The sequence below is a fragment of the Furipterus horrens genome, unplaced genomic scaffold, assembly GCF_987537825.1.
Source record: "Furipterus horrens unplaced genomic scaffold, mFurHor1.1.pri manual_scaffold_1, whole genome shotgun sequence".
In the NCBI taxonomy this organism is placed as follows: Eukaryota; Metazoa; Chordata; class Mammalia; order Chiroptera; family Furipteridae; genus Furipterus; species Furipterus horrens.
Genome location: NW_028327171.1, coordinates 7,642,849 through 7,652,992, shown reverse-complemented (window position 1 = coordinate 7,652,992; position 10,144 = coordinate 7,642,849). Strand labels below are relative to the sequence as shown.

The 10,144-nt window shown below is 48.5% G+C and overlaps 1 protein-coding gene across 2 annotated transcripts; it reads right to left on the bottom strand.

The window, feature by feature from the left end:
• Positions 1-3,777: 3,777 nt before the first annotated feature.
• On the bottom strand, positions 3,778-4,768 carry LOC150020576 (uncharacterized). Of its 2 annotated transcripts, none has more exons than XM_090266669.1 (2): positions 4,337-4,768; positions 3,778-4,303 (listed from the first exon to the last, which is right to left on the bottom strand). In XM_090266669.1, the coding sequence occupies exons 1-2, from the start codon at positions 4,766-4,768 to the stop codon at positions 4,073-4,075; spliced, it is 663 nt and encodes a 220-aa protein (XP_090122795.1). In that variant the 3' UTR covers positions 3,778-4,072. The 2 variants fall into 2 exon arrangements, with proteins under 2 accessions (XP_090122795.1, XP_090123448.1); XM_090267322.1 differs by having other exon boundaries at positions 3,778-4,393; positions 4,475-4,768.
• Between the last annotated feature and the right edge of the window lie 5,376 nt (positions 4,769-10,144).

The window sequence follows — 10,144 nt, the reverse complement described above, 5'->3', positions numbered from 1 at the left end:
GTGATCAGCTTTTGAACAGCAGCTCTACTCCGCACGGACTGCAGCCTTGGGCGGTCAGCCTTCCTGTGCGCGTTTCCTTTTTCTTTAAAAAAAAAAAAAAAGGATATTTTCTCCTGAGAATCTGCCTAGCAGAAATGCTTGCCCCAAGATAGGTGTAAAAGGTGTTTATGATCACAGAGTAACATTAACAACAGCAATAAGAAAGGAGACAAGATGAAGCCCGTTTAGGGAGGAAGAGTGTTATTTTGGCATCTCTATATACTAAAATACTACATGGGCATTAAAAAGAACGGGGTAGAGCCGTGGCGTGGGCTCCATTGGTTGAAGCATCGTCCTGTGCACCAAAACGTTGTGGGTTTGATCTCAGGTCAGGGCACATACGGGAGGCAACCAATCAATGCCTCTGTCCCACATCGATGTTTCTCTCCCCCCCCCCTTCCTCTTTCTCTAAAAGCAATAAATATATCCCCAGGTGAGGATTTAAAAAAAAAGAATAAGGTAGTTCTTGATATTTTACCAAAAGGGGTAAATTAATTTAAGTATAATCACATTAATAAAAACCTATGTGTGGGTAGGCATGTGTGTCTATTATACTTAAGGAATGTATATACTATGAGCACTTATACAAGTTCGAAACATTAAGCTATAACTAGTGCTAGTCTATTAAATTTACAGTGATCCCTCACTTATTGCAGGTATTACATTCTAGACCCCCTGCAACAGGTGAAAATCTGCGAAGTAGGAACCTTACGTTTATTTTAGTATTTACTGTACAGTACCGCAAAATTCCATGATACAGCAAAAAATCCATGATAAATAGTTAAATATAATATTTTTAAAAATCCCATGATACAGTGAGGCCGCGATAAGTGAACCGCGATATAGAGAGGAACGACTGTATTCTGATTGTCTGAAAAAGGACAAATTGTTGATCTGTTCAAGTCGGAGTCCAAACAAAGCTCACACCTAGCACATGGGTGATGCTCCTCTTCGGTCCCTTGTGATTTACGGCTATTCTTACAGCATTTATTTGTTGAAGAAGTCTAGTTATTAGTCCTGGGGTGTTTCCTGTGTTCTGGGTTAGGTTGTGTGTGTGTTTAAGGTGTTATTTAAAATATTTCTCTGTCTCCTATCTTTCCTGTAACATGGGAGAAGGTCTGCATCCAGCTGAAGTGTCGGTTCAACTCTTCTGATGAGACTCCCTCACAGGAAGAAATGTGTGTTGCCAAGGGCAGCACACCAGAGGCCAGTGGTGTCTGGCTGCCTCAGATTTGGGGTGCTGAGGTTGGTCCCTGGGTCAGGTGCCAGCCTGTTCCCCTGAGCCTTTCAGCCTCGGCTTTAGCAGCCACTTGCAATCGTGACTTAGATCCATAATGTCCTGGGCCTTGCAGAACAGGGACTGCCTAGGTCTATCATTCCTTCCACATTTTTGGCTAAAATTTTTCTACAAAAAAATAACTTTATTGCGTATTTGGTTGCCTAACATACTGCTTTTATATGAAAGGCCAGATACATGATTCAGTCTGTCCTTTTAATCAATTTTCAGAATAAGTTTTGGTGTCTTGGTAGCCTCTATAGATCTCCAATTCTACACACAGATGCAAATAAATGTGTGTGTATATATGCTCTTATATATGTTTTACATATATACATATATGTATATATTGTATATATGTATATATATGACTGTGTATCTTAATTAAAATTCCTTTATTGTTGTTCAGTCACAGTTGTCCCAATTTTTCCCCTGTTGCTCCCCCGTGCCCACCCACCCCCAGCTCCCACAGTCAGTCCCCACCCCGTTGTCCATGCCCATGGGTCATTTATACTAGTTCCTTGACTAGACCCTTCCCCTTCTTTCCCCCCTTCTCCCCCTCCCACTTCCCTCTGGTCACTGTCAGTCTGTTCCTTGCTTCCATGCCTCTGGTTCTGTTTTGCTTATTTGTTTGTTTGTTTTGTTTGTTAAGTTCCTGTATTAGGTGAGATCACATGGTATTTTTCTTTCCCCACCTGGCTTATTTCACTTAGCGTTCCATCCATGCTGTTGCAAATGGTTGGAGTTCCGTTTTTCTGCTGCATAGTCTTCCATTGTGTGAATGTACCACAGTTTTTTGATCCACTCATCTACAGATGGGCACTTAGGCTGTTTCTAGCACTTGGCTTTTGTAAATAGTGCTGCTGTGAACATTGGGGTGCTGAGGTTCTTTCAAATTGGTGTTTCAAGATTCTTAGGGTATAATCCCAGCAGTGGGATCTCTGGATCAAAAAACAGGCACATGGAGGATTGGTAGGAGGGGGCCATGCACCCGGCGGGCCTGCAGCTCACGGGCCCGCAGCAGGCCGTCTGGCAGCTCACGGGCACGTGCACAGCAGGCTTGCAGGTCAAGGGCAGGCACATGGAGGACTGGCAGGGGCTGGGCCAGCAGCAGCCAGCCTGGCAGCCTGTGGAGCAGCTGGTGGGGCACATGCTGTCGTGGGACTGGCTGCTGTGGGAGTGGGGGGCGGGGGTGTCTGCAGACTCCTTCGCTGGTGGCCTTTATACCCACTGGGGGCGTTCCCCACACGACTGTTGACTTCCCTGTGGCGGTCCCCACCATGTTTCCCCAGCATCCTCTCCTGGGACACGCTGTCCTGTGTGAGGCTCCCCATAAAGGAGCTCGGCTGTGAGGCCCGGTTCCCCTTCTGTAAATGGGGAGATCTGGTTTGATGACCTAGGTCTTGAGTGGCTTTGAGGCCGTGGTCGTGCACAGAGCATCCCGGCTCGTCTCAGAGTTCCATGTCCTCTTAGTCGTTTGTGTCTCATGTCATCAAGGACGACTGGAGTCATTAATGTGGTTCGTACTTTTATTCTGCACAGGAAACATTAAAGCCAGAGTCTTTAAACCGACGTCTGCAGGAGGAACCTGGCCTGCTGCCCTTTTGTGAATAAAAGCTGTCTTAGGACTTTTGTCCTCTCCCCTCTTTCTCAGGTGAGGGTGGGGCTTACAGGCTCCCCTGCGGGTGCCCCTGGGGAAAGACCTTCTCTTCCTGGTCCCCTCTGCCTGTCCTTTGCTGTTCCCCTGCTCCTATGGCCCTCCTTGGTCTGTTCCTGATGAGGGGATAGGGCTGGTCAGCCTAACTGGTGTCTTGGTCTAGCACTAGTGGCCCACTAAGACTCTCGATTCATCCTCCCCCATGACCCTGAGGGTTTGTTCATAAGGGTCTCTTTGCTCTGCACCCCCTCAATCAGGCCTGGAAACCTGAGTAGAATGAAGGGTGTCCGAAATGAGCTCTGCATCTCTCGTGGGGCCCACAGGGTCTTCTTGATGCGCAGAGCATCAGCGCCTGTGCCCGGCCCGGCCCTCCTCTTTGTGGGAACCTCCCTCCCAGGGAAGCGTGCACTGCCAGCTACTGGACTGTCAGTTCCTGGCCAACAGGGTTTCTGCTGCTCCCCAACTCCCCCTTCACCCAGATGGGCAGGGGGCCTGTTGTGGGCAGGAACCCGGGTCCACTCAGGGTCCGTGCCTCCAGCACCCATGCCCGCCTCCTGGGCCCAGCCTTGGAGGGCTGTCCAGTGTGGGGAGGGTGGGCTGCTGGGTCGGGAAGGGAAACGAGTGTGCACACGGCATCCCTCCTGGATCTTGTCGCTCAGCTGCTCTGAACTCGGATGTGAGAACATGTGTTCGTTGTCTGGCTTCTACCAGCTGCAGCGCACAGATTTGGGGTGGTCGAGAGGGCTCAAGAGGAGGAGAAAGCAAACACATATTTCCTGGCACAAACATTTTATTGATTCTAGCAATTGGCCTTTGTCACATAGAAAGCAAACAACCAGTCCTGTAGGGGAGCGTCCCAGGGACCCACACTCCACCCCCAATGAGGGATTTGTGGGTCATCTTTTCCCAAAAAGGGGTGGGTGGTGTGTTCAAATCTGCATTGGGCAGCACCTGTGTGCCTGCCGATGGGAGAGGGGAGGTCCTGGCACCAGCAGAGGGGCCCCAGGGGCTGCCGGGAGAGAACTGTGCTCAGGAGCAAGGGCAGCAGCTCAGGATCAAACTGGTCGGCAGCAGGATGTCTGGGCTGCTGAGGCGGGGACCTAGCAGGCAGGGCGGGAGCACACGGGGCGGCAGATCAGGGACACACACGAGGCCGGGCGGCAGCAGGTGGGCCGGTAGGAGGAGGGGGCACAGCAGGAGGAGACGGGCACGCAGCAGGCGGGTCTGCACACGGGGCGGCAGATGACGGACACGCAGGAGGAGGGTCTGCAGCAGGACAAGGGCCTGCAGCAGGAGTAGGGCCTACAGCAGGATGAGATGCAGGGGGTGGGCTGGCAGCATGAGGGGGCTGGGCAGGGGGTGACCCCAGAGCAGATGGGTGTGCAGCAGACAGGCTTGCAGCAGACAGGCACGCAGCAGGCCTGCTGGCAGGGGGAAGAGGTACAGTAGGTGGGCTGGCAGCAGCTGGGGACACAGCAGGTGGGCTGGCAGCAGGTAGGGACACAGCAGGTGGGCTGGCAGCAGCTGGGGACACAGCAGGTGGGCTGGCAGCAGGTAGGGACACAGCAGGTGGGCTGGCAGCAGCTGGGGACACAGCAGGTGGGCTGGCAGCAGCTGGGGACACAGCAGGTGGGCTGGCAGCAGCTGGGGGCGCAGCAGGAGGGTTCACAGCAGCTCTCTGGACAGTCGTCCACCTGCCAGGAGGAGTCAGTGCAAGAGTCACCAGAGCCAGGCAGGCCGACACGGCTGCCATAGCTCAGGTCATTGGAGCAGACGGACAGGGTGGAGGCGGCCATGGTGGGCGGTGGGGCTGGAGGTGAGCTGGGAGGACTGTGTGAGTGTGTGAAGGTAAGTGTGTGAGTGCTCGGTCTGTGGGCTTTTATACCCTCCCGGTGTGCGTGTGTATTGCCCCAGAGGGAGGCTCCCACGCCCTCCCTTCCTCGTTGGTGTTTAGACTGGTTGCAGGAGAGCCCTCATTAGTGCCGGTTTGGTTCCTATAATTAGTTGTTACTCATTAAACGTGCGAGTGTGCTGCAGGATGTTTCCCTATATGTTCTTTTTTTGGCTTCAGAAAACTTGTGAAAAACATGAGGCCGGTGTTTGCTGAGTGACTGCCGCAGCTTCTGATGCCACGTTCACGGAGGGATGGGGTGTAAGATAAATTCACAGCCACTAACAGCACCCCCACCACGCCAGTGTGCCCATGTGAGGACACTGCAGAGACGCCCAGCACTGTCACGGCCTGAACCGTAAAGCACCCGAGAGGACTGTTGAGAGGGTCAGACGTGAACAGAACAGTAAAACTTGACCAAAACCACACACAGCGTGTGTCTACTGGGGGCCTGCGGTAGACGTGGGCCAGAGACTCAGGGCTGCGTAGTTCTCCGCGCTCCCTGATCAATCCATTGCTGGTGTCATTGCAATGAAAACCCAAAGGGAATTCTTTCGGTGTATAAATTGAAGATCTTGAACTGCCAGAAAATATCTGCAATATGCATGAAAGACGAAAGGTTAGTGTGATGATTAAAAAGTTCTTACAACCGAAACAGGGTAAGACACAAATCAATCAAATACAAAACTCAGCTCATTCAAATGTTCAGTAACTACAGGCAAAGCTATTCGATCTCATTAATAATTAAAGTTTCTCAGATTAAATCATAGATGTCCCACCTGTAAGATCAACCAAGAGTTATAATGCAGATCCCGCCCAGTGCTGCTGAGCGTGGAGGCTCGCTGTGAGCAGCTCTTAGCAGGGGTGCTTTTCATGTGTGTGTGATAACACATAATGTAAAATTGACCATTTTAACCACTTTATTTTATTTTTTCAAAGGTTTTATTTATTTATTTTTAGAGAGAGGGGAAGGGAGGGAGAAAGAAAGGGAGAGAAACATCAACGCGTGGTTGCCTCTCACTGCCCCCACCTGGGGACCTGGCCTGCAACCCAGGCATGTACTCTGACTGGGAATCGAACCAGTGACACTTTGGTTCACAGGCCAGGACTCAATCCATTGAGCCACACCAGCCAGGGCATAACCACTTTAAAGTGTATAATTCCATGGCATTTAATACAGTCACAGTGTTGTGCAACCATGACCACTCTCTAGTTCCAGAACATTCTCACCACTACAAAGGAAACCTGGTACTATGAAGCGGTCCCTTCCTGTGACTGTCAATCATTGCTCTGCTTTCTGTCTCTGCAGATTTTCCCATTCTGCACATTTCATATAAAAGAAATCATACAACATGTGGCCTTTTGTGTCTGGCTTATTTCATTCATCATAGTTTCACGGCTCATCACATTGTAGCATGTCAGAGCTTCATTCCTTTTTAGGGATGAGTAATATTCCATTGTATGGATGGACCACATTTTGTTTATCCATTCATCCACCAGTTGATGGAGATTTGAGATGTTTGCACCTTTTGACTAAAGTGAATAATTATATTATGAACATTTTTGTACAAACTTTTGTTTGAACACCTCTTTCAATTCTCTTGGATGTACACCTAGGAGTGGAATTGCTGGGTCATACCATGAGTCTATGTTTAACTTTTGAGGAACTGCCAGACTGTTTTCTACAGCAGCTGCATCATTTTACATTTCCAACAGCAATGTACCAGGGTTCCAATTTCTCCACATGCTCGCTGACATGTTACTTGATGATGATTATTATAGCTACCCCAGTGGATGTGAAGGGGCATCTCATTGTGGTTTTGATTTGCATCTCCCTAACAACCAATGGCATTGGGCTTCCTTTCATGGGCTTGTTGGCCATTTGTATATCTTCTTTGAATAAATGTCTATCAAAATGTTTTGCCCATTTTTAATTGGGTGGTTTGTCTTCTTGTTGTTGAGTTATAGGTGTTCTTTATGTATTCTGAATACTATTATGAGTTGCAAATATTTTCTCCCGTTTCATGGATTGTGTTTTCCCTCTCTTGCTGGTGTCCATTGATACATAAAACTTTTTAGTATTTACGAAGTCCAATTTATCTCTATTTTGTTGATTGTGCTTTGGTGTCATATCTGGAAACCATCGCCAAATCTAAGGTCATGTAGATTTACCCCTCTGCTTTCTTCTAAGAGTTTTATAGCTTTAGATCTTATAGTTAGGTCTTTGGTCCATTTAGAGTTAATTTTAATATATAGTGTGAGATAGGGTTCAATTTTATTCTTTTCTGTGTGACTATCCAGTTGTTCCAGCATCATTAGTTGAAGAGATTACTCTTTCCCCACTGAATGATCTTTATGCCCTCGCTGAAAATCAATTGGCCACAGATGTATAAGTTTATTTCTATACTCTCAATTTTATTCCCTTGATCTATATGTCTATCTTTATGTGAGTTCTACTATTTTGATTACTGGAGCTTTGTGGTCAGTTTTACTTCTTCCTTTCTAATTTGGATGTCTTTTATTTCTTTTTCTTGCCTAATTTATCAAACTAAGACTTCCAATACAATGTTTAATAGAAGTGGTGAAAATGGTAATTCTTGTCTTGTTCCTGATCTTGGGGAGAAAGCTTTTAGTCTTTCACCCCTGAGCATGATATTGGCTGTGATTTTTTTCATAATGCCCTCTATAATGTTGATAAAGTTCCCATCCAGTCCTCGTGTGTCAAATGTTTTTATCATGAAGGAGTGCTGACCTTTGTCCGAAGGTTCTTCGGCATCCATTGAAATGATCGTGTGGGCTTTTCCTCCTTTATTCTGTCAACATCGTACATTAATTACACCGACTATTTTCGTATTTTTTACTCTTGCAGTCCTGGGATACATCCCACTTGGTTGTGGCAGGCAACCCTTTAATATGCTGCTGGGTGTGGTTTGATTGTGTCAAAGTCTCAGGGTCCTGAGGAGTGGTCCTTCCTCTGGAGCTGCCACAAATCCCACACAGCACTTTCCCCATCGCTGACACTTCTAACACGTATGGCCTGCTGGCCCAACGGAGGACGACTTGCTCTAGAGCCCAAACCTGCTGTCGATTCCTCTCTTTAGGCTTCATCAGAGCCAACAGTCTTTCCATCGCCTGGTATGTGGGTCAAGGTCATGTTCCCAGAGGTAGACTGTATTATCTGCAGAATGCAAAGATGCCCGTGAGGCATTGTGCCTGCTTCTTCATGGTGTTTCCCACAAGACAGTAATTTATCCTTTACTTTGGAGAGTGTGTCTTAGCAGGCCCCAGAGTTATTCTCAAATTTGTAGCAAGCCTCTGAAATTTTGGGAGGTTTATCTCCAGTCTTCTGGAGCACACGTGTCTTACCAAGGCCTCCAACATGGTAGCCACTTCTTGCTCATGAGGGTCCAAGAGCATGCAGTCACTGATAGAGTAGACAGGTATAATGGCCCACAAGATGTCCTGGAGGTTCAGCTCTGTTTTGAGTACATTACGTCCGAGGATGGGACAAAACCATAAATGCTGACCTTGTGTTTGATAGGAATGCAAAACCTTATGAGCCTCTTCCACGAAGGGGATGGAAAAGAATGCATTCACCAAGTCAGCGGCTGCTTACCATGTCCTGAAGGAGTGCAGGGTGAGCTGCTCTAGAAAACACAGCTCGTCTGCCACAGCAGCTGCAGCGGGGCTACTGCTGGCTGAGTCTGCAGACCGGTCATCCTCCAGGATCTGTCTGGCCTTTACAGGGGCCAGACTGCAGATATCAGGAGAATGTCCTTCCCCAACAAACCCCCACACCCTATAGGCCTTTAAGATGGCACCGCTTGCTGCCATTGCTTGCAGGCTGCAATGCTGTTTTTGACTCACTACCATGCGTTGGGTCAGGCGGGTGTGGGAGAGCTGTTCCAGAGTTTCTACTGCACCTCCCTCAATATGACCGCTCCTCCCCCAAAGCCTAGGAATGAATGTTAGGAGCTGGATCAACTACCAACGATGTCCATTTTAATTATACAGTCAGGGACCCAGGAATGGTCGTAGGGTTTGTCTGTGGGCCCAGTGGAATCACCCAGAGCCGGATGTAGCCAGGACACCACTCACCACCCACCCTCCCTACGTCTCATTTTGACAGGGAGCCCATAATGAGGTTTCAGGACTCTGGTAACCATCTCAACTTGAACCCTGTGTTCAACAGCCTTTTAAATGCTAGGGTATGTACACTGGTCTTGATTGCAGGGTCCTTCCTTCTGGGGTGGGAGCATTTACACTAAGGAAATTGGCAAACAGAGGAATCATGACCCTTTTTTTGGAAGGCTAGCTCATCATTTGCATACTCTTCACAATCTGCAAAAAACAAAAAAACAGAAATCAAGCCTGGGTGTTCAGAAAAAACAGGGTCATCACCCCAATAGAAAATCTTGATCCCTGGCCCGCTTTCTGGGTCTGAGCCAGCCCTCAGACCAAAACAGCCTGACTTCATCCAGTATAAAGTTACCAGTCGTTGAACAACCAGCTAGTACAAGTCAGCGAGCTCCAGCCCACTGCCGTCAGGAATCCGATTGGCTGCCCACCGCTCCCCTCCTGCCTCCCCGGGCAGTCTGTGTTCTCAAAACCACCACTAACAGCTCCCTGCCGGGCCCATTCGCCAAGGTCTGGCTTCATGCCAGGGCCTGCCCTGCTTCCTGGTGCCCCTGAGGGGAACAGCTTGATTAAGTTTGGGCTTAATTTTCCACTGTTTTTTAAAAAAAATATAACCAATATGTGTGTATTCTTCCCCTTCCTTACACGAAGGGTGTGGTGTATGGTACACACTGGTCTGCATCTTGCATTTTTTTCACTTCCCAACATATCCTGGTGGTCACTGTGACGCTACCGAGACCTGCCGCCTCCTTATTAGCGCGGCACAGGGCTCCGCGCATGAGCGCCACTGGCCCCTGCAGCCGGTCTCCTGCTGGTGGGCAGTTGTCTTTGCTCCAGCGCTTAGCTGTTCTGGGGAACGCTGCAATGGGTGGGCGTCACTGGTGGGTATCATTTAATAATCTGACAGCGGATCTTTGGGATAAGCGCCTAGGATTTATTTGTATTGTTTATTATTTATCACCAGGTCATTATGTGTGGTGGACCGTCTCAAATTGCCCTCTGCATTGCTTCTTCCATTCTGCATTCGCATAGGTAGTGCGTGAGCATGCCTTAAAAACAAACAAACAAACAACATTTTATTTATTTATTTATTTTTAGAGAGAGGGGAAGGGAGAGAGAAAGAGAGGGAGAGAAGCATCAATGT

Bases quoted from the DNA above. Each gene is read 5' to 3' on its own strand.
- LOC150020576 (XM_090266669.1), bottom strand. From the start codon at position 4,768: ATGGCCGCCTCCACCCTGTCCGTCTGCTCCAATGACCTGAGCTATGGC. The intron at 4,304-4,336 runs GTCACCCCCTGC...TCATGCTGCCAG, and splicing joins GCACACCCATCTGCTCTGGG to CCCACCCCCTGCATCTCATC.